The 25,560-nt window shown below is 42.4% G+C and overlaps 1 protein-coding gene across 2 annotated transcripts in view; it reads right to left on the bottom strand.

The window, feature by feature from the left end:
- Positions 1 to 25,560, bottom strand: part of ERICH3 (glutamate rich 3) — a 728,475-nt gene that overhangs the window by 136,848 nt on the left and 566,067 nt on the right. For both annotated transcript variants that reach the window (XM_069641907.1, XM_069641908.1), the window contains exon 12: positions 18,183 to 18,647. In XM_069641907.1, coding sequence (XP_069498008.1) covers positions 18,183 to 18,647 — 465 coding nt within the window. The remainder of the gene's footprint in view (positions 1 to 18,182; positions 18,648 to 25,560) is intronic.

Here is a 25,560-nt window from a genome sequence, read left to right as displayed (position 1 = left end):
GTAGAGGTGACATTTGTCCTGCTAAAGTAGTGAAAGCTTGTGCCCAGCTGCTTGCCTCTCGATCACTACATTTGTAAATGCTTCATTTGAAGATATGTCAGTACCACGCAACATTAAGCAAGCTTGGATCACCTCCCTTTTGAAGAAGCCCACACTTGATACTAGTATATTAGGCAACTACCGCCCGAATTACCAACTCCCCCTTCCTTCTCAAGATACTGGATATAATAGCACCTGTACAGATCCAGGCCTTCCTGAGCATAGAAGGCATACCAGGTCATTAAGAGTTGCGCTTCCGGAGTGCCCATAGCAGTGAGTCCACCATGTTGGACCCCAAATCTAACATTCTTCAATTCATGGAAAGTGGAAAGACATCTTTGTTGATGCTTCTTGACCTGACAGCTGCGTTTGACCTGGTGGATCATTTCATACTAGCCAGTAGATTGATTGAGAGAGCTTATTTGTCCAAGGAAGCGGTCAATTGGGTCATATCATTTCTGTCAGACAGGACTGCAAAGGTTTTCCATGAGGATGCAAAGTCAGAGGGATTGACCTTGGAATGTAGAGTGCCACAGGGCGCCTGCCTATCTCCTACTCTCTTTAATCTATTCATGCTTACACTATTCGATCAACTGGAAGACGATGGTATTTGTTACGCTAATTACGCTGATGATACTCAGTGTCTCTTTCCACTCTCAGGTGATTACCTCAAAGACACTGAGATCATCAATGCAACTTACAATAAAATTCACCTCTGGATGTTGCTCAATGGCCTAGCCCTGAATAACTCAAAAACAGAGATTATATAACCTTGGTTGGGGACTAGCCCTAAGCTCTGCCATCTTGATCCAGCCTACTCTTTTTTTCAAATTGAAGACTGTCTTTTACCTACCCTTAAGAAAGTGACAACTCTGGGTGATACCATTGATCAAGAACACTTAATGAGGGCACATATCAGTTGCCTAGTATCAAACACGTCCTACTACATCAAACTGTACAAATCTGACCATACCTGAACAAATCTGACCATACCTAAATGCTACCATCTGCGCCACCCTAGCCAGGGCCATCATCGGGAGTCGTATCGACTACTGTGCCAATATTTTACTGGGTGTTGGTAAACGGGAGCTAAGCCGTCTTCAAGTCATTCAGAACAACGCAGTGAAGGTGGTAGTTGGTCTGCGAAAAACTGATCATTTGTCAAAAGCCAGGAGAGCATTACACTGGCTTCCTGTAGAAAAGAGAGCCATGTTCCACACACTTTGCATCTCACATCCCTGCTTATATAGCATAGGTCCAGCCTACTTGGCAGCCCAGCTTAAATGGCTACCAGATCGATGCAGCCTCAGATCAAACAACTCAAGCCTACTCCTCATCCTTAAGACAAAACTGACACAGGTTAACAATCAAATGTTTTCCATTATCTTCACCACCGTCACCACACCTATGGAACACATTTCTGCCTGACCTAAGGCTGTGTTCTAGTTTATCAAGTTTTAAAAGAAACCTAAAAACATTCCACTTTGAATGAAGTTTGAACCCTTGCTCTCTTCCCCCCTATCTGGCTCGCACTGCATTTTTATGTTCTGTGTTGTATTTTTAGCTTAAGTGCTCCTATGCCTCTGGGACCTGTTCCAGCCCTCTAGAAATAAAATAAATAAATATCTATAGAATGCTGAACTCTGGTGTCTATATTTGGTTAATCCTATACATGACATAGACCTACAGGAATGAAAAGGGGAAGATGTCCACGTGCAAACGCCAAATCCCTGCTATTAGGGCACTAATGGCAGCTTGCATGCAATCACTATAATACATTTTGGGAACTGGGTAAGATTGTGTAGTAAAAAAGACAAATAGAAGACCACCCATAAGAATTGTGTAGGCAAGAAAAATTGAAGATAGAGACCTAAACGTGGCCATAGCTGTACCTATCCCACTCTAATATTGGGGGCAAAGAAACAAAATGTGTACATCGTTCCTGGGCTCCTCCTCCCCATCGTCAATTTATCGCAGGTGTGAGAAGTGCTACTCACTCAGACAGCCGGTCAGATCCCATCCTGATGACGTAATTGAAGAGATGAACCTGCAATCAATGGTGCAAGTTGACTGACTGTAACCTCAGAGAAAGCCAATTACGTCACGACTGACATCCTGACATAGATGCGTTAGACATGAAGCACATAAGCATCCCTGTATGAAGTTATGCAGACACTTAAGATTTATTGCTGATAGATCCGAAGAACATGCTTATGACTCATTTAGATAAGGACAGACACACGCATGCTATGCGGAAACCGCAAGTTGCACAAGAATGCATATGAACTGCTTGCTGATGCTTAAACACGACTAACATGGGCGGCCATGTCAATCAAGATGGAAGCCACAATTACATTGGAGTGAATGGAAGGACTCAAGCATACAAAGAGGATCTGACAGGCTGACCCGCAGAGACGTGCAGACCAGGCTTCCAGTGCAGCTACTGTTCACAGCCTTGCCAAGGACACTGAGAGGGAAAGTTTCAAGTTAATAGAATAGATAGGGTACCTGCAAGAATACAAGCTGAAAATCATCATAATTGCAAGCAGGAGAAATCAAGTTTGTGGTCCACACACACATGATCTGAACCTGCGAGACAAAGACTATTCACTCGAGCTAGGCTAAGGTAGCTGTTCCCATCCAACTGAAGGCAGGATGATACAAAAATAATACCCGGTTCAAAACCTAATGTTATGTCTCAAGGCTGAGGAGATTGGAGAGGGTAACTTGTTGAGAACATGCAGCACCTTCCGGGTCATTCTCACCAATAGTTGCCCTTGGCCTGGAAACTTTCAAAAGCTCCAAGGCTGAGAAGGCCCTCTTTGCCCAATCCCTGTCCACCTGTCATGCTAAGTTCACACTTTGTTGCACTACCCAATCACAGCACACTAACCTGACATTTTTTATAATTGCTAAATTTAGAGGTGGTCGCAGGAGCAGCCACCAGATATGTTTTATCCAATTGATGAACTAACCCCCTATATAATGTTTATATAGTCTAATTTACCAACCAATTGTGATCTGCGTTTTTTGGGTGTATCTTTATTTTTGCGACGTCATGTAACATCAAAACAGAAGACAGACTCAAGATCGGCGAGAGAACACTGGAGAATGTTGCATTGTTAATGTTTAATTCCTGTTAATAATTTTTTAAAGACATTTTGTCGCATGGCTGGACTCTTCAATTTTTGGTGCAGCGGATTTCCTCGGCCCAGATCCTCCTGCTGATAATTAGGGAGATTAATCATTCCCTTGCCTTCATTCAAAAATGAATTCTGCTGCTTGACAGACAGACAACGTTCTATTATCCTGGGCAACACAAAAGCATTAAATGGCTACAAAATTGAGAATAAATGCAAGGCCACTCAAACATTACTTCAGACATCTCAAGTTGCAACTCCCCAATCATGTGCATCACATCTTAGGCGACCTGCAACAATGTATTATTTATTTATTATTGTATTATTTGTATTTGTTTATTTGTAACGTGCCACAGCCCAAGGGCATCGGGCACACATATACATGCAAGACAACCAGAGGTTCACAGGACATGAGAGGCAAGCAGAGAACAGGGGTCTAGAATTATTCAAAGAGGAATGCCCTCAACGATTTTCTAAAGGTTCTGATGTTCGTGTCCGAGCACAATGTTACAGGGAGACTGTTCCAGATTTTAGCTGAACAGTTTGCAAAGGACCTATCAAGTCCGTTTGAACTTTTGAAAGTGGGACGGATGACAAGCTTGGTGTTTGTCGATCTGAGAGATAGCAGTGGTTCATACCAAGAGGTAATTGATCTCAAGTAGGTTGGGGATTTCGCATAGAGGCACTGTAATAGGGTGGTCGCTTTAAATGTACACCAAGCTGCAAAGGAAGCCAATGTAGTCCCTGCTGGTAGGTCGAGATGTGGCACCTTATCGGGACATTTTTAACAATGCAGATGGTCTAGGTCATCATCGCTACACTTCTACCCAAAACCATTACCATGGGGAACAACTCTAGCCCGAAGCAATCCGTAGCAAACTCCTGCAGATAGAAACCTTTGCAAACGCATCTCCATTTCCCAGTTTTCCAGTAACATATGACACTGCATCTACTGCTGCATTCCAAAAATTTAATCTGACGTGCTATTAAGGAGTCATTTATGTGTCAAGGTAACCATAAAGTTGCATATGGCCATTAAAGAAGCAGCAGATGTTATCACGGAATGAGTCGTGTTACTCGTAAACATAACTATAAAACACAGGATTATAAAAATCCAAAACACTGTCCAATATAGGATCAATGTAGACCTTGGTGCACAGACTGTATGCTGCGCTGCCAAACGAGAGATAGTGGGCTTCACTAGGAGTTTAGGAGCAGCAGTAAAAATGTGGATAATGGAACTCCTACCATTTTTTCTAATCCACCAAATTGTAAATTCAGAGGAAAATAAGAGGCAACAACTCGAGCTCACTGTAGGAATCACCAGTGGCATAATCTCTGCTAGTGGTAATTACTTCAACCCCCTTATTTATTTCTCTAGAACTCCAAAATGGCGAATAACTCTGAACCTGAAGGATTCATCTCTAATTCTGTGGCGGTAGCAGTATTTAACGTGGGCAGAAATAGAAGCCCAATATGTTGGTGGAAAGGTAGGTAAATGGAAGCACCTTATTCCAATGCATCAAAGTTACATTCAAAACGGATAAAATCATATAGCAATTGTAGAGCAATATGTAAAGATGCATAACATTATCTGGCATTGTAAAAAAGTCCATGATAGAGAAAGGATTACAATCTGGGGCAATCAGGCCTTCGCGTCAATGACGGATGGAAATATTTTGGATGCTGATGTTTCACTAAGCAGATGTAAACACATACATGAGGACATTCTTGGAGCTGGCCACTTCTCTAGCTGTCACATACTTTATCCACAACACATAGTGTACATGGCCACTGATTAGAAATGACCTTCCTGTGGTCGTCTGGGGCCCAGGCTAATGGAAATCTTCCTGTTTGTAAAATTAGGTCTTTAAGAGTACCTACGTTTGAGGCCTTTCTATTTTGCAAAGCAGGTGGTTGGTCTCTGGAGCTTTGATTGAGAGAGGTGCACAGTCTCCCACACTGGCATGTAGATATTAAGAGGTGTGCTCTGATACCGTACATGCACATACATGCTATGCTGATGGAAGAACCTTAATTCCGCTGCCACATAAAGACATCAGTCATGTCCAACAGTACCTTTTGTATCCGGGGAAATAGTAGGCATCATTGGGCTGCTGTGCACATCTGCAGGAGGGATCCTTGCATACACGCGCTTCAGACTTGAAGATTCAAGGGATGCTTGCTATTGGGTGTTTGATGAGTTACCACATACCCTTTTCAATTACAAGACTTATTGGTTTGTTAATTAAAATTTACTTGGTCCCTGGCCAATAACAGAATGAAATGAATGAATGAAAGGAAGGCTGGCTTTTCCCAACCTGCACCTCACAATATCACTGTTACTTTGCCGAATTATTTTCATGTATGTTACACTCATATATTTTTGGCCTTCCAGTTTTTATTTGAATCTACATTTGAAATGTTCAATCTTTAAATTTCGGCAGACTTTTGAAAGCTTGTGTTAATCAGCTTTAAAACGTTTGTGACTTTTGGAAACGTGCTGCTAATTGTGTATGGCACTCTTGCTTCGGTGCTGGGTATTACACGTTGCCTCTGGATTGTGTGGACTTTGAAACTGTCATTGTATTCACCATGGATGTGTCCTCTGTTTGTTCCCAAGATGTATGGCCTTTCATTGATTCACCCATCACTACATTGGGGTCAGAGGGTTGCCCTGCTCCTCGTTTTATAGATACTGTTTCTGTTAGGGAGAATGTTCAGTTTCTGTGCCAATTCCCCTTTACCTTAGAGACCCTCAGCTCTTTTGCTGGAATCTGGGATCAATTTGATTTTTTTAACCTCCTGAGTGAGTGGTGCTTTTTGCCACTCACTCATGTGTTTTTCTCGGACTAGGATTTTTAACTGTTTAATGGAGTCTGGTAAACTCCATAGGCATCTGTTTTTTGCATAGAGACACAAAGCACCTTCTGTGCAGTGCCACTGAGAAGTCCCTTGGACTTCGCTTAATGTGTAAATGCATATTCTTGGATGAACTACCGTTCCCAAGAATAGTGAGATTATTTTTATCTTACTTACCCTCTCTTTTGTGAGTCAAGCACACACCACCTTATGTGGAGTGCTGGGGAGCGGGGGGGTTAGATAGTAACTATTTACAATAACTAACTTGAATGGCTAGTGGCAGTGGTTACTTTTTACTACCTTTTTTGCAGGGTACCAGCAGGCTGACTTCTCAGCTGCAGTACAGCACACATGGGTGACCATTTTCCCAAAATGGCCCCTGTCTTCTATTTCCGCTATTTCTTATTTATTAGTTCCTTCTGGGCTTTTACTCTGTTGCTTAAACTAGGTTTCAATCCTTTGTGTGTTTTACCTTTGGCGGGCTTAGAGCCCTGAAGCCCGTCCAGGCTCCACTGTGTCTGGAAAGACAGGAAGAGAGGGAGGGTCCCGAAACTTCGCTGTCATTTGTCTCTAGGTGTGCCTGACTGAAACCAGTTTTGACTGGCCGGCCTGGAGGACAGCCATCTCCCCAGGTGATTTACAGCCCTAGGGATGTGAATGAATAGGATTTTGCATAAAAGGCGAGGCTTTAGACTACAGGCAGAGTCGACCACTGGAACAAGACATCTGATGAAGAGGAGGAGCAAAGACGCCATCAGCTCCTTCCAGGAAAGCAGAAGCACTGTTAAAGCCTTGCAGCTGTGCCGACCCCGTTTTCGCTTCGACGGGGAAGATCCGTGCAAGAAAACCTCCTCCCTTCAGCTAGTGGGACCAACTAGCCTCGAGACCTTCTTCATTTTGGCTCATCCCCTAACTTGCTGAGAGTTTCCTAGGCTACAGAATCCCAATGCATGGGGACCCTTGACTATCATCTGAGTGCTTTGTCTTCCCGAGAACGAATCTGGGCAAAACCTTATGGGCATCATGGTGGACCTACAGTATCAGGAAATCTGCATTCAGAGTCCTCTCACCAGAGTCCAGGACAGAGGGACCCAGGAAACTCCAACCAGAGCTATTTGTTCTTTCTGAGAAAAAGGTGCCAAAACCACAAAGAGCCACTGAATTATGTGGAATCCATTGCTGCCGAGTCCCACTCCAGAGTTCTGCTGGAGAAGCCTGCCAGACGTCCTCCCTTTTGTCAGCACAGCCAAGGACCATGAACAAGGGTCTGCATCACTGAATAAGAAAGGCATTAAGCTGCAACCTCTTCTTCAATTCTGATATATTGTGGGCCTTGTGGTATAACTACCTTTTGCCATTTGTGGAGCTTCCTTGCATGGGAAGTACTATTTTTGCCCATCAACTCAGCTGTGCAGGCCTCCCAGCTTGTACTCCAACAGGTAGGCTCCTCTTGAGGTCCTGTGATTTTTCAAATAAATCCTGTTAGATTAACATTTTCGATGAAAAGCTGCGTCAAACCTGGAACTGTCCCATTGACTTTGGCTGTCCTGGTTTCCGAAAGGTCCACCTTTGAACCCTACTGGCTTTGGCAGTGATTGTTCCCTAAAGTGTGTTCTACTTTGACTAGAACCATTTTCCCTCAAAAACTCAATTTTGTAATGGTGAACACAAATAAGTGCTAATACTGACCTTGATTTATGTCACTCTGTGTCCTGGAACATGTTTAGAATAGAAAGAAATTACTGAACTGCATTATTGGTTCTTGTTTAAATGAATTCTATCTTCCATTGAATGTTACTATTAGTTGCTAATTCTTTTTTAAAGAATGCTTAATTTGCCTTGTGTATATATAAATACATAATTCAATATAACTCTAGGTTTGTACGTGTTCACTTAGTGCCCTGCGTTTACTGATTTCATTGTGCTACTCTACAGCTCACTTTACCCCTCCTAAGATAAGCTTGGCCGCTCAGCCACTCTACCGACTTGTGTAGTACGGGCTTATATTAAGTGTTGGGTCCCCAATGCTAAGAGATAAGGATTGTGAAGTCCCACATCAGTTGGACTTTACCAAATCTTACCCAACAGCTTCTTCTCCCAAAATCAAATGTAATAGAAGGACCAATTGAGCTAGAATTTTAGAAAAAAGGTGCAGAGGGTAAAATGGGTTTCAGGATTAGGATAGCTGTTCAAATGCACAGTACCCAATGCACAGACATCGTTAGAAGGCGCAATATACACAGGAATTGGGGATATTCAACAACATTTCTTATGTTGATTTTATCAGTCAGAAAATGCTACATGCATGTCTTGCTGACATTGCCCTACAACCATGCCTCCCACAACTGCGTCATTACAATGCAATGTTTTGGTAGCTGTGGTGGAGGTGCATGGTCCTCTGATGATGTCTGCCTTTTTCAACATCTGGATACCCTCGTATTCGCTTTGTGAAAGAGGATCCTAAACAATAAACATTTTGATACCCTGTAAATCCCTACTTTTTCTCAGGTCATGCTTAGAAAAGGCCAACCTGTGATGGTCTTTTGGAAATAATATTTTTTTTCCAGTAAAAAGGTCAACTATGAACTTGAGATAACATTGAATTTGATGAATATGACTACACCTTTTAGTATAAGCAACAGCTCTGGACCCTTTTTGAATGGTTTTGAAGAGGGCGACCTAAACTTGGCCCTTGTTGCGCCTATCCCACTCTCATCTCGACGACAGAGAAACAAAAGGTGTACATCCTTCCTGTGCTCTTCCTCCCCATCCTCAATGTATTGCAAGTGTGAAAAACACTACTCACTCAGACAACCATTCACACCCTATCCTGCTGATGGTGTTGAAGACATACAGCTGCAATCAATGGAACAGGTCGACTGACTATAACCTCGAAGAAGTTGAGGTTGTCACGACTGACACGCTGGAAGATGCATTAGAAATTAAGCACATAGGCATCCCTGCATGAAGCTATGCAGACACTTTAGATCGATTACTGATAGACACGAAGAACATGCTTATGACTCACTTAGATAGGTGACGCACATGCACTTTCGCTGAGCAGAAACCACAATTCATACACACATACATATGAATTGCTTGCTGGCGCTTAAACGCAACTAATATGGTCCGCAATGTAAATCAAGATGGAAGCCAGAAGTATTTTGGGATGGATAGAAGGAGCAGAATGGACTTGAGAATGCAAGGATGAACTGACAGGCTGATACCGCTGAAACATGCAGACCTTGCTACCAGTGCAGTGCTGTGCACAACTTTGCACAGCCTTGTCAAGGACACAGAGAGGGAAAGTTACAAGTCAGCAGAAAGGATAAGACACATGCACAGAAAACAAGCTGAAGTAAACTCATATTTGCATGCAGGATAAGTCAGTTCTTTGGTCCCTACACACGTGATCTGAACCTGCAAGACAGAGACTATCTATCATTCAAGCCAGACTGATGTGGCTGTTTCCATCGAACTGAATGCAAGACGATACAAAGCAATGACAGGTTCAAGGCAGAATGTTCTCTCTCAAGGCCTAGGGGATCGGAGATAGCAATTTGTCGGCAACATGCAGCACCTTCAGGGCCGTTCCCACCACCCTGGGTGGTTGTACTTGGTCTGGTAACTTTCCAGACCTCCAAGGCAGAGAAGACCATCTTTGCCCAATCCCTTATCCACACGAAGCTCATACTGTGTTGCATCCTCCAATCACACACACTGACCTGTAACATTTGTACTTGCAACATTCAGAGTTGGTCGGTGGAGGTGCCACCAGATACGTTTTACCCAATTGCCAATCTAACCCATTACAGAATGTGTATATAGTCCACCATACTAACCAATCCTGAGTCCTGTTAGGTTTTGTAGGATGTAACTTCATTTTGTGATGTCATGCATTAACAAAACTGAATGGCAGGCTCAAGACCAACGAGAGAGAGTGGGGAATGCTGAATTGTTCATGATTCGATCCCAGTCATTGTTTTTTTATATTAAGGCAGTAAAACGTTGCCCTATGGCTGGATCTTCTGTTTGGTGCAGGGGATGTCCTCAGCTCAGTTACTCTTGCATGTAATTGGGAAGATTGATAACGATTACCCTGTGCCTGTTATTCCGTTTTTAGAGCTTCTACAAGTATTTCAATTATTCTTTTTAAAAGGGTAGGGGTAAGAACGTAATTCTGAATTAATTGCACGTACTGTTCTCCACCTTTGTGCAATGGTATTATAGCTCCAACAATACATTCAAGTATACACAAACTATACTAAGGGGAAACAGGGGCACTGAAATACAAATCCAAAGGTGAAGCAAAGAGGTTGGTTAGTGGGTTGGGGGGCGGGGGGTTGTTCTATCATTAAAAAGTTACCAAAGCAAAACCCAGGGTTTTCATGTGGTCAAGCTTTGCTCAAAACAAGCAAAAGAAAATTACCCATTCTTAGAATAGTAGGGTGACTTTTGGGGAGGTTGGCTATCAAAAGACAACATTTAGGAGAACTTTCTTTGCAAAAATTGTGCGGAGACACAGGACTATGTCCCATGAATATGGTTTCAAACCAAGAAGCATGAACAATTGATTCAGATCGGTCGTGCACCCAAAGACTTCAACCATGTAATGTTAACATATTTTGAGAGTACGGTAACGGTGCAAGAAACTTCTTTCCATCTCCTATTTATTGAAGTAGTTAATTTTAATGACCAAAAGTTTCAGTTATAAATCATCACCGTGAAACATAAAGAGTCCCATATATATAGATGAGTCAACAACAGCCAGCAGGTTTCAATGCTCATCCATAGGCTGCAGTCCTTGATCTTGTAAAGAAATATAGCACACTGAAAGGAGAGATGACAGTTCTTTAACAGCAGGTCATGCGCCACAGTAAATGAATAATTTAGTGGCTGAGGGAATGCAGCAATCCGGTGAGGCGACAGTGATATTTATGAAAAGGCCAAGGCAATGAACTGGTCAGAGATTTTATAATCCACGATGTTGAGACTGCTAGAAAGAGGGGATTTTAATTTAGAAACAATGTTTTTAAAGGAGGATATACGATGTTAGAGTACTTGGATTAGTTTTAAATACAATGTACATCTGAATCAACGAGCTTAACTTGGAAGCAAGAAAGCGCATTTTCTGAAACAGGTACATTCACGTGTTTTTGCATCCAACAGCAGTTTTCATTGTCTTTGTTTGCTTATAGTGGGAACCTACTTCGAGAGCACTTTACAAGACATGAAATGGCCTTTGATAGGCCCTGAACGGAAACGCCACTTGAAACACAGCTCAACAAGTTTAACAATTTAGGCTGCTGAACACTATTTTCATTGCAACAGTGAATGGCAACATGTGAATGCCATTCCCTGAGATAAGAACCATTCACTGGCCCGCAGCTCTCTGTGACGGCATCCCCCGTGGGCCCTTCCCCCAGTGCTTTCTTTCGCAGATCTTTGGGGCAGGAGGGAAGCAGGGCAGAGTTGAGTATGTCACACCAGGCATACTCCTGCTGCTCTCTGATCTTCTTTAATGTGAGCAATGAGCATTGTGCTTTTGGATGCCAAGAAGGGGGACCAGTGGGGGGGGGGCGCATGACAGAGATATGGCTGGGAGGGATTTACATTTTTAAAGTAAGACTTTGGTAGAAGTCGAGGACAGTGGCTGGATACCAGCCAGTCACTTTATTGTTCTTCTGTCTGGGGTGCTGGTGGCAGGCAATCAGCTAGCAACACTCATCTAGTCGATATGAAGTTGAAATGAAAGTGACTGTGCACAATAATCAATTAGGGATGAACATTCTCTGTGTCTCCTAATATCAAGGCCAGGCACCTGCCCCTCAAGCACATATAATCAGCAGTGACACACTCAGCACACCATGATATAAACACATCTCTGGCCATCGCACACAATACCTGCTGTGCCACATAGGCTATGCCGTTACCCAAAGCTTCCTACTCAGAAACCGCAGAGACATAGGTTTCTCCTATCAGTTGCCGGATGCCTTTTCCTGCTAGACTGGCATGCCTCTAATGCGGCAAAACGAATGAAGGACTGTGTTAAGAGCACGTGTGACCCTTACACATGCCATTTAACACAACCGCATGCACACAGTTCTGGCCTGCAGTGCCCCAGACAGGCTGGCAGCACTTCAGCAACAAAAATGACCATCAATATAAAATAAATGTAGGAGGCAAGACTAACAAAGATTAGTGCCTTCATTGAATAACCTTCATTGATGACAAACACGAAAAGGAACAGAGGATGTGTAGGGCAGACACTTGCAAGCATTTATGATGAAAAGGGAAGCGTAAAGCTGGAGAATAAGTAGGGGTTGTGATGACAAAAGAAGGCCAGTGTGTAGAGTGAATGAAAGTGTTTCTTCCTTTAGGAAATCCAATCACAGAGGACTTGTAACTTTCTCTGATGATTTGAAAAAGGAGTGAAGCTACATGACCTCTTTTCAGATTGAGCTAAATTTGCAGCAATTAAGACTGCAATTAAGACTGTAAGAACACCAAGACTGCAAAGTTTGATGTTGTAAATTTGGCTAACCACCAAAGTGGAAGCGGGAGTTTGCATCACAACATCACCCCTCCAGCCATCAGAGATTGATTTCAACATAGTCTCTAATTCTAATCAAATCTCCATTTTGGAGATCACCCCAGGATAGAGCTATGAGAGAGATTCATTTTTTGTGGGGAAGGGAGAGCAATAATTACAGCGATTTTGAGACGGGTACCAAAAGTATATCAGGAGGTGACCCCCTGTTTGGTGAGCCAGTGGGCCTCATTACGAGTTCGGCAGTAAACTGCTGGTGCTACGCCAAACTCGTAACATCGTTTCTGCCACCTGATATCCCGGTGCCACAGGGACATTACAAGTCACGGCAGTCCGGGATATCAGGCGGCGGAAAGTGTAAGTCCCCATTCCCATGGAGTGGGGACATGGAAGCACCGGCACGACTGCCAACGGTCAGACCTGCTGGGCACAACGGGCCCATGAAAGCAGATTAGGAGTGTGGAGGTCCGGAAAGGGTGCTGGTACGGTGGGACCGACACCGTTTTTCCAGACTGCCACACTCGGAATGAGGCTCAGAGCGTGGGGCTGGAGGGCGGGAAAAAGCTTGGATGTAATAACCCCACTTTGGGGTACTAGCCCTTCAACCTGCAGTGGTGGTCCCATGCATTAGCTTGCTCAAGACACTCCTGCCGAGCCTTTCTTCTCGTAATACCTAGATCACAGGAAGAAAGTCTGCACAAGATGTTATCGTATGAGCTCTACTAGGCTTATGCACATGGTTAAGTGAGGTGGTTAGTAAGAGGGGTGCCTGAATTTTCTATAATGTAGTAGGATTGCCACAATTTGGAGCTTATGCATAACTGAACTAAACTAAGATGGATGCAAACGAAATCAGGGAAAAGAGGGCTACCGATTGTTTGACTAGCTTTGCCCCCCACTACATGCATGGGTAGAATAAGAGCGAGAGTCCCCATCTCCACTCAATGGCATGGATCAGCCGCATCTGTAGCAAAGGGAGTAGAGTACTATAGATTGCTATGGTGGCACATGGCACAGTCCGTGATAGTCCCAGGGGCACCAGGCAACTGCTTTTGTGGACTGCAGGTCACACTGACGTTGTCCTGCCGGCAGGTCCTGGGTTTATGGGATCCTTCAGCCGACTGAGAGTTTGTTCCCAGAGGCTAGATAGTGGCTCTTGGTTCTGATAGTGTTAAGCACAGGCCACTGGACGAAGCAGCAGTTTCCGCACTTCCCCACCACCATGCTCTAAGGCATCCTTGCTACTGTTTCTTTTTTGTTTGTTTGTTTTTTGTTAAATATTTTGAGCTTTAGCTTAGTGAATTTAGACTTTTTACCTGGACAGCAAAGGTCTGTGTTCATTGGTGCAGCTATAATGATAATCAGAAAGGTTCATTAGACATAGGACGAGCCATTCACACATAGTTTTTCTGCATTAGGCCATTGCCTTCCGGCGCTAAAGGACTAAAAACAAAGGCATCCTTCCTGCGCACAATACTCTCATTAGTTTGAATTGGCTCTCTAGCGATCTACTAATATGTCAGTGTTAGAAAAAGGTCATGCTTTCCGAGGGGGATGTGTTTAGAGATTGTTGAAACTACCTCTTGGGAGTAGCTCTGCTGGAGATTGGCAATTGGGTATTAACACTGTCAAGTGAACTGCAATCTAATATGTGGTTACATAGGTTTATAATGGTTGTAAACGAACAAACACTGGCCGCATTAATGTTCTAATGGACTTATTATGTTTATTATTTCTTTTTCAGGTGATCAGTACATCACCAAACATACAAAACAACTCCATTAGGGAAAAACAACATGGAAGTTTGATGTATTCTGGCCTCACTAGCGATGATCCTGCACCTGGCCATCCCACTGCTGGCACTGTCTCAGGCTGGTGACATTTCACCATTGATTGTTTACAGCGTAGGTCTGTTCTTTCATCTACAGAGGATCACATTGTATTATTACAGACCCCCAGAGTCCCACAAAGGCTCTTTCTTTAATGAGAAAGCAATGCATAATTAAATGGCATCACTGTGAATGTCATCAAAAGCAAAGTCCTTGTATTTGGAGGATGACAAAGTGTACGTGGTGATAGGATGACAGGAAAGCAGAAGTTGTGAAACAATTTAAATATTAAATGATCTTGCTCACCAGGACTAAAAGCAGCATCGAAAGGTAATCAATGTTATATGGCCTGTCTTAGGTGTTAAAAAGGAAATAGCAGGAAGTAGCTCTTTTGTAGCCTTAACTATGATATCCGATGCAGATGCTGCATTGCTGATGCTTCTTGAGGTTCCTGGTGGGGGAACAGAGGCTTACAATGTGTTTGGTAACTTGGAGGTATTGCTGTGTGTACTTGATCATCTGCCGTGTAATACCATTTGCCTGGGAATTGGGTTGGAAAGCCTGAAATGTAGAGCTTTCCAACCATTTTGTCTATGTAATTTTAAAGTAAATAATAATGGGCCTCAAATGTTGGTAGTGCAAGCACCTCCCTGTAGCTGAGGTCAGATTCATTGAATAATCATGTGTGTTCGTTCTTTTATAGTGCTTGCTGGCTTCATGACAGCTTTCTCGGGCTTCTAAGCTCTGAAATAGCAGATATTATTACTCCACATTAATGGTTCTCGATTTATTGACCTTGGATGGATAAAAGGTTCCCTAAGCACTGTCTTGGGATTAGAACTTGCAAAGTGCCCCCTGCCTTCTCTAAGATCAGCTCCTGAGCTGTCTACCTGCCACAATGAATTCTCTAAACAAGACTAAAGGTTTGGGTAAATGGCAATTACTCTAACAGGAGCAATAACTATGGGCTTGGTAAAGGGTCTAACAGTCCCATGTAACAACAATTTAACTAGATATTTACTGCCACTGCACTGTTCTTGAGTATGCTTCACGTATTCGCAGCTGCAATTCAGCCACGTCAACCCCTTGAAGAATCTTCAGAATTATAGACCTGTGGCAGGTCGACATTGGCCGGCAAACATTCTGGAGAAAGTTGTTACGCCACCGTTGCAGGAATACGTGGAACAGGAAAGCCTGTTGGATCCTCTACAGTCAGGATTTGGACAGAGACTGCATTAATGACAGTTTGGGACGATCTCCTGGAAACGGCAGATCAGGGGGACATGTCTCTGTTCGTTATGTGGACCTATCTGCTGCATTTGACACCGTAGATCACGAGATCCTGCGGAAGTGATTAAGGGAGGTAGGAATGATCTCTGGGCAAGCCCTTCAGTGGTTTAAGTCATTTCTAACCGGGAAGGAACAAAGGGTCAGGCTGGGAGAATTTCTGTCAAAATCCTTTCTACAAAGGTGTGGGGTCCCACAGGGGTCCTCGCTTTCTCCTCTGCTCTTTAACCTGTATGTTAAACCCCTCCTCACTTTCTCCTCTGCTCTTTAACCTGTATGTTAAACCCCTCCTCACTTTCTCCTCTGCTCTTTAACATGTATGTTAAACCCCTCATGGACATTTTGAGGAAACACTGCATCAAATTTCATTCATATGCGGATGACACTCAGGTGTATTTAAAAACTGAGAGATTAGATGATAACTTTGACTTGGTGGAACTGTGCCAGAAAGAGGTACAGGTGTGGATGTGTGACAATCAACTATTGCTGAATGCTAGCAAGACAGAGATTGTGGTATTCACATTACAACATCATTTGCAACATACCAAGCAGGCCCATAACCCTGCCTTTTGGGCGTACAGTTGGACTTTGCCCAAAAAATAAAAAAACTTGGGATGTGTATGGGAAGATAACATGGGATGCGGAGGGCAGGTTAGCGTAAAGGTGCAGTCAGTGTTTTATACTTAACCACTGCTGAGACAAATTCTGCCATTCGTAGCGAATGAGGATAGATCAACAGTTGTGGGGACTCTTGTTAATTTGTGACTGGATAAGGGTAATACGTTGTTGTCAGGTATACCAGCATTCCAGTTGCGAAGATTGAAAGTAGCCCAAAATGCTGCAGTCAGACTGGTGTTTAGGGTGAGAACATCTTCTCCCATCTCAGATCTCAGAAGATCACTACACTGGCTGGCGGTGAGAGAGCGCATAGACTTCAAAATTCTCTGCCTTGATTTCAAATGTATGAACAAAATTGCCACAAGGTATCAATCAGACAAAATGATGAGCTATATTCCGAGTCATCAACTTCGTTCATGTGATAAGAACCTGTTGTATGTCCTGCGCTCTAAATGTGTGAGCAAAGGGGATTGAAGATTTGGGGTATATGGGCCAAGACTCTGGAATAAACTCCCAGGAACCATTTGAGAGTTGAAAACACTCACGGCTTTCCAGAAGGCTGTGATGACCCATCTGTTTTGCTAGGGAATATGTATGACTAGCTTGTGCCTTGTGCAACTTATCATTTGATCGGATACTATTGTGACAATTGCAGTCTGACTGTTATCTATGTCATCAGCACCCAGACACAATTACGTTTGTTAGGTGTGCGTTTATAAAAGACTCAAATTCAAATTAACGGAAGACGGCTTACCTGATTTTGATTTAATTCCCAGGCAGAGGACACCCTCCTGCATACCCTTTCAATTTGTCCAATTTATACTGGGTGTAAGACGCAATAGATGGTTATATTATTTAGAAACATGCCATGGGCTTGGATCGTATAAGGCCTCCACTGTTGTTGTGTCATGAACAATTCATTTTGGCATAATGTTCACAAATATACCTACACATATGAATCTGTGAGTTAGCTTGGATGTGTAAACAAATACTTTTGTGATTAATACAAGCTAATTGTGGAATGTGGACAGCATAAATGAATGGTACACATTTCCTTAGCATTATTCGTTGTGCCTTGGTGGGTTTCATCAATTTGTGTGACGGCGATTTCTTTGAGTCAACTTTACTTTGATAATAGCAGTTGATAGCTTATTTTCAACCAGCAATAAAATACGTTTAAAAAAATGTTTAATTGGGCTGGTGTATGAAAATAGGACATCTGGCAACTGTAACTGCAAAGTCCTCTATTTATACGTCAAGTCGAGACCTGTCACACTTTTCTAGTTCTACTTGTCAAGGTGTGAATTAACCCATTTCCGTAATCCGCCAGTCCTGTCCTTTGCATTCTGTTAACATTACAACTAGCCCAGTCTCCTAGAACCCCATATGAGCTGGTCTTGGACTGCTAAATTTAGCTCAATTTCTACAGCAGCCATTAGTCATTCTGTCCCTTATGCATGGAGCATTCAGTATAAGATCACACTTCCAAACTTGATGTACAAATTCAGCAATTATCATGAAGCATAGCGTTTCACAATCCAACCACTAATTATAAGCAGTAATTGAGAATAAACAAGAAAAGCCAAAGTCTTACATTGTGTATAAAAACCTAAGCAATTATCATCTACAAGAGGTAGAAACCAACATAAATGCCAGCAAAAAAAATTGCATGGTATTTGGCACAATGCAAGAAAAACAAAAATTACACCATTTGGAATATGTACAAAATTCCTGCATGCTCACATACTGCATGCTGCTTCAAAACAGAGAAAAGCAACTGTAAGCGGCATTCCAAAACACGAAACAGGCATGTCCATGCGTGAAGCACAACAAGGTCTCCACAGAACCTCTACTCACCACCTTCATCGTCAGCAAAAGATGACCCCATGCTTATGATATCTGCCTCATGTTGGCTCCCAGGAGGCACCATTAACTTCACCTGCTCGACATTTTCTATCCTAGATTGGACATGATCTCTATCCTGATAAGGGTGACCCGACACTACTTCTTCAGTGACAATATCATCCTTCATTGTCGAGTCCTCTGCACCTTCGTTGACGTCAGTTTCATCATCGATAGTATCAGCTTCTCTTCCTGGTGAATTTTCATCTGCTGATTCCTCCGTTTGAATGGCATCTTCTGTCTCGGAATCATGTTTAAGTCTAGAATAGTTGTCTTTTCTTGTAGGGGTCCCCCTACAGGAGCCGCTTTCGGCGTCTTCGTGGGCATTCTCTTTAATTATTTCTTCTACATCCGACTCATCTCTACTGGTGCTGTTATAGTGTGTACTGCTGGAGGGCGTCCGGATGTCCCCTCGCCTGTCTAGAAATAGTAAAAGCAACGCAGTTATAGAATCATTTCCATCCATGGTAGAGTTCCCCTTATTAGCATTTGAACATGTGAGAGCTTCTCAGTTTGGTTACCGAAGAGCGAGTGGGATGGTGAGGTTTGTAGGTGGAAGGCAGAGAGAGAGGGGGGATAGATATATATATATGTTGGCATGGCTGTGTGTCTGCAACAATAACTCTTACAAAAAAATAAAAAGACATTTAAGAAAGTTTCAAATAACATACTAGTGCATCTTTCCAGAGTACCTTAATTGATATCCCTAACTGTGCTCTTCAGTTATTACATGACAACAGTGAAGACACCAAGTCCACCCTAGTTCGTTCAAATATTCTAGGACATTTTTAACATTTTGAAAATTGTATTCAATGTATAACAATATCACCGCTGTGTGCGATCGACATAAAAGATGGGGAGGGGAGTTGTCAATAAAACACATTAGAAAAAGCAATGACCGCCTGATATAATCCTCCTAAATTCATGAAACCAGAATGCATAGTTAAATGGCATTAGTGCGTTGATCACAGAAGGAGCAAAAAGACATGGGATATTTCTGACTGATAGCAGCAGGGCACCTCAGATCACAGTAGCTGTGCTGCTACCCATTTTTTTTATTTTATTTTTTTTATTTTTTTATTGATGCTTTTAGTTTATATTCAATTAAGAACACAGTTTTGCATTTAAATTCACAAAGTAAAGATCATATTTCCTAAATAAAAACAATTAAAATCACATTCTCTAAAAGAAATTCATCAGTATCAGTGGTTAGAGATAATGTGCTGCTACCCATTGTAGAAATGTATATGCCCTTAGTTGACAAAATATAAACACTACTGAAAAATGGTACAATAGTAACCCGCGGAGTGAAGAACAGGAGTTATTTTTCACAGTGGGGCATTCCATGTGACAGCTAATGTTCACTTACCCCCACCATAGGGCACTAGTGTGTGTTAGGTGACCACCACCCTAGTTAGTTTTCCAGTGATGAAGCTAAGGCCTCTTGCAAGGGGACGAACATCACCTAGCATACAAAAGAGCCTAATGTTAAGGGGAAATAAGGGCAGCCTCACTTGGGCTTTTCTCCGACACAGCTTGTCTATTCATAAAGAGAAGCTCGGGAATGCAGATTTTACGGGTGATTTGAGCCTCCATTCCAAGCTTGCTGGTTGGCTATCGAGCAGGCAGCTGTGAGAAAAACAACAAATAAGCATAGAATCCAGGTTTCAACTTTGGCTAGAGCCTGGATTGCAGAGTTTCTTTGTCTGAATAAAAGGAAGCATGCTCTAATTAAGAAATGATCACCCAGATCTGGCACTGTACTGGGTGATAACAGCCTGGTGCCCAAGTTAATAGGCCACAGTGCAGCATAGCATTTAACAAGGGTCCCATCCAGTACTGCCTCTGGAATGAGCAATTATTGCTACTACCAGACTGGATTTGAAAACTAGGGTGATGAGATCAATAGTTTTACATGAAAAAGCGGGCTGTGACGAGAGGATTACCTAACGTTTCAGACAAAGAAAATAGAAATCCTAAAATGGCCACCCTATAAATCCAGAGACCTATTCCATTTCCATGGCAGGTATTGGCATGATGGAGGAGCGTTGCAGTAAAATGTGGATGAGTCTGGTAGGTCCGATAATTGGGGTTGCATGGTTGGTCGGTGAGGGAGACAGAAGGGGCTGGCAGAGTAGCAGAGCAAGGGCAGCAGGACAAGTAGGTGAGGGTGGAAGAAAGTCTGGTGAGCCGGTGTGGGCCTCTGCAGCACAGAGCTTGTTCAGGATGCAGCTTGGATCATAAGATTCAACCTGTGTTTTTTGAGCACCCCGATTGCCTACTGCACCTTCCCAAGGTGGTAATTTCTAACAATGCCTCTCATGAAAAATGCTGCGTGAAAACATTCACAAACATATCCTTTCATTAACTCATGACTCAATTTTGTAACAGTGATATCTGAACATGTTTACCATTTGTTTTCTCGATGTGGAACACACATAGAATGTGGAATGGGGATGAATGAAAACATTCCTGGGATGGGCAGTTTAAAAGGAGCAGATGTGATGGTGGACATGTTGACTGCAGGCTCTTAACATGATGTACCTTTAATAGACAGTGAACTTTTACCTTGCGACTCGCTTTTGTGGAGACTGACAACACATTCTGACAACTAGGAGCGCCTGCAGCAGAGATCCCACAAAAGCAGACTTAGGAGTCGAGCGTTGAGGGGCAGAGTCAAAGCATGCATGTGAGTACCTGGTCTGCGGCTGGAGGAAACTACCAATTGCAAGGAAACTGTCCAGAGCACTGGCAGTGCAAGAATCTGAAGCTGCGCAAGCAGACTAGAGTGGAGAACCTGCTAAACGTGCTGAACGTTCCTCAGACAAACAAATGACAAACAGTTTGTCCAGGCATCAAACAAAGCCTGTGCTATTCATGAGACAAGCGCAACACAGAGGAAACAAGGAATTACATTTAAGCATCCAACAAGCCTATGTCATATGCACAACAAGTGTAGCACGGAGTAAACAAGAATTTACATTTAAGCAAACCACTATAGCATGATTATTCTGGATTGACAAGCAAAACATTGCCATAAGGCAAAATAAGAAAACATGAATAAAAAAGATAAACAATAAAGAAACAAAGGAAACAAGACCCAGTGAAATGGAATAATGCAGTCCATTACACCGAGAATTACCAACCTTGACAGAAGCAGAGGCAGGAGATTGGGATGACCATAAAAAAGCAATCTACACCCAGACAAATATTATGCTGCAGATACGAATCTTGTGATAAATAGATTCAACTTCTATTCCAGAATACAACACAAATAGAAAATATAGAGGAATATCGATGTGGAGTGACCCGACCAGAAACCATAGCAATTGCAAAGAAAATCAACCACACTCAATTGTGCTCAAAAGAAATAAAACCAAAAAAAAGGAAAGTAAGTAATCCAGCAGAGAATTGAAATTAACAAAGGGAACGAGGAAAATTTGCAAATAAACATCATAAGCAAGGAGGCAGAAAGGAGACCAACGATAAGAGACAGGAAAAAAAGAAAGGCACACAACTATGTGAAAAAGACAATGCTCGCACAAGACAATCTTACAACAGGAGGGCAATGGAAAGTGACAGTGACAAAAAAATGCTATAGTTTGGCCAGGTTAGGGCACTACTCGAGATATTGTCTGGCACTGAACCAGTCTTGCATGTTTTGCACCAGGCATGAGCATTTTGCAGTTGTTTGCAGGAACAAAAACAGGGTGCCCATATTTAAGAAAATGAATACTCAGATAAGGAGCGGTAATGGTAGTAATACCAAGGTGGAAGAAGGTACAAATGGCACAAATGTAAGATGTTCCAGCTGTGATGTTATCATAGATAACTGGAAGGAAAAGGTAATGGTGGACAGCTGTTCCCCATACACGATCCTTACCAGCGAGTAAAGGGAAGAGATAGAAGGATTAGGATTTGTAGCAAAACTGAACAAGTCAGGGACCGAGGAGGGTTCGAAGGATATTGGAATGGATCAAGTCCACCATTGAATTCAACAATAGACTAGCATGCATACAAATATACAAACTTGTTGGGGTGGAAACACCAAGTTGCATTGAAGATACAATAAGACCTTTGTCGGGATGAACCAGTGCAGAGTATAAATAGGAAGAATCAGAACAAGAAAGATTCCCAGAGGTATTCCAAGAAAACATGGGAAAATTGAATGTTTTTGCACAAAGGTTTGTTCTAAGTCTGGGAGCAATCCCAGTTGTTCTTCAGTGTAGACCAATACATTTTTCATTGAGGCAACAAGTTGTGAATGATCTGTAAAGACTACAACATGAAAGTGTCATTGAAAGGATTAGGTCAGCAGAATGGATTTGCCCCAAAGTGCTAGCTACGAAGAAGAATGGGAAGCTGAGGATATGTGTAAACCTATGAGATTTGAATAAGAACATATGCATAGACAAATATCCACTATCAATTATCTGGATATGTCAGTGAAGTACCACCAGATCCTGTTAACAAAAGATTGACAAGACCTTACTGCATTCATAACTCTGGTAGGACGGTTTCATTACTGCAGAATGCCTTTTGGTCTTGCCTCTGCACTTGCAGTATTCCAGAGGATGACATCTATTTCAAAGGGTCTAGCGGGAACAATGGTGTATCAGGATAACTTAGAAGTTGTAATTGTTAATATATATTGTGCTTAATACCAACAAGTGGTTTCTAAGCGCGGGATCAGGTTTCAAACCTGCGTTTCGCTGCGCTGTCTTGCTTCCAAGACAAACGCGTTGCCCCTGAGCTACCCTTCCTGATTGGGAAAGGGAAAATGGAACGTGACTGAAAGCTGTTTTGAACAAGTTGAAGGGAGGGGTTTTAGGAATTGAAGCTAGCAAGTTTAGGTTCAGGATAAGGTTATAGACCAAAGGACAAAGCTATTGCAGCAATAAGGAATGCACCCAGGCCAGCCAACAAGGATGACGTACGGCCATTCCTGGGTTTAGTGAAGTATTATAATACGTTTATAAAAATTGATGAAAAGGGGAACTAAAGTTGAGTGGATTGAAGATTGTGAAAGGGCTAAGAATGTCATTAAGGATGGTGGTGTGTGGTTTACCCAATCTAGGAGGTTTTAAATTGGGCAAAGTGACACCAGTGGTCGAGGTTTAGGAGCAGTGTTATGCCAGAGAGTAGAAGGAATGGACAGTTATATGTTATGAATCAAGAGTGTCGTCTTAGATGGAATCGAATTACTCAGTAATTGAGAAGGAATTGTTAGCCTTCATGTGGGGAGTGAATCATTTCTGGTAGTATCTATATGTGGTAGTCACTTTATAATCAATACTGATCATAAACCATTGGTGGCGTTATTGGCAGTGGAAGGCATGTATAAGGCTATGCCACGACTAGCCAGATTGACTTTGATACTTCAAGAATATGATTTTGAAGTAAGGTATGTGCTGGGTGCGAGTAACAAATTAGATGATTTCTTATTGAGGGTATCTCTATTATGTGAACATAAGATTGAAGATGAGAAGGATGAAGTAGTCACAGTATTGTTGGAAGCTGTGTTCAAGGGAAGACGCGAAGAAGAGTTAGCCAAGGACAAGATATTGTTAGAGGTTAAAGAATATAACACAAGAGGTTGGCAGATAAAACAGAACTTAAAACAAAGTGTGATGCCATGATGGGAAATAAGGGAAGAATTGTCAATAGAAAGTGATGTTTTGTGAAGGGATCAAAAACCTATACTTGCAGAAGCTATGGGAATTGAAATAATAACGTTGACTCACTAGGCTCATCCCATCATAACTGGGACCAAGCAAAGAGTCAGAGAAAGATATTAGGTGGCCAGGGGTTGATGTTAATGTAGAAAGACAAGTAAGGGAATGTCTGGGCATGCCAGAACGGAAACAAGGAGTTATCTATATCACACTTTCGGAAGGAGCATGGAAGCAAGTGGGGATACAGTGGGGCAACCAGAAATTAAGTTTGTGTTACTGACGGTGGACTATTATTCCAAATGGATGGAAGTGAAGTTTGTGAAGAGCACAATTACCACAGAGTTGATACATTTTATTGATGAAGTGCATAGAAGCGAAGGATGTCCTGAAGTAAATATAAGTGACAATGGTACGAAGGCAGATGCTGGAGTATGCCAGGGAAGCCAGAATCAAATAGGTGTTTACAGCACTAATGGATTAATAGAAAGGTACAGCAGAGTTACAGTGGAGACCGCAGAACAGACAATTAGGAATGAAATAAAGGGTATTTCAGTGGTGGCTGAAAGAATATGGAGCATGACGATGCATGTAAATAGGTAAACAGGTGTTCCACTGTTCAAGTTGATGAGAGGCAGAGAAACTTAACCCTGCATGGGTGAATGCTTAGAGTGATCAAGGAGAGGTGGTGTGTGAACAGGTCAGGCAACACATTATGCAAGGACAAAGGATGTATGGTAGGTAGGGAATGAGTAGTAATAAGGATATGAATGAGAGAATGTCACCAGGTGATTGGGCGAGGATAAAGAAAGTGGGTGGCATGCGCAAGGGGATGTCAAGGATTTCAAAGCACATAGAGATGTAAGAAGTATTAGAGAATGCAGCGAGAGTGAGCGATAGCTCCATATGGAATTTCAACAGGTTGTATAAATGGAGGATCGACAGAGTCGGTGCAAGAAAATGTATGAGGATGACTTGCTCAGCCCTGTGGGAGGGAGTAGTATGCAACGAGCAGAGGGATACTGTTATAGGTGAGGGAAGGGATTCTTGGATGACATAGGGTGAGTATCAGAATGCCACTTCAAGTAAAGACAGCATCAAGAAAGCGAGGAGGCTGCCAGTGTTGCCCAAGGTTTATGAAATGTGTCATATATTACATAGAACTTAGTAGGTTTAAGTTTAAGTATGGTTCAAAGTTCTTGTTTTTTACATTAAGTAAATCGTATGCTAAAGGTGAACATCCAAGAGTGCACCCTGTACTATTTCAGGATGCTCATTCTGGCCTGAATTAATTTTATTTGTTAAGTAACAATTTATATTTTCTATTAAAGGGGGAGGGGTGAAAACTGACCATGTTTACCATTTGGGTTCTCTATGTGGAACACACAAAGAGAATGTGGAATGGAGATTAATGAAAACATTACCAGGACGGGAATTTTGAGCCAGAGCTATTGTGAGGGTGGGCGTGCTGGCTGCAGGCTCTTGGCATGATGTAACTTTAATAAACAGTAAATTTTTAACTGGTGATTCGCTCCTGTTATTGCGTGGAGTCTGACACCACAAATACCGAGTGAAAGCTGCTGTGTTCACAGAGTCCCCTCTGTAAAAACTCCCAAAAAAGAAAAAGCTCTTAATGAAGGGGGATGGATATGAAAAAGGAG

Source organism: Ambystoma mexicanum, chromosome 1q (assembly GCF_040938575.1).
Source record: "Ambystoma mexicanum isolate Mex_15411 chromosome 1q, UKY_AmexF1_1, whole genome shotgun sequence".
In the NCBI taxonomy this organism is placed as follows: Eukaryota; Metazoa; Chordata; class Amphibia; order Caudata; family Ambystomatidae; genus Ambystoma; species Ambystoma mexicanum.
Note: the sequence above shows the minus strand (reverse complement) of the source record. Positions and strands in the feature narration are given on the sequence as shown.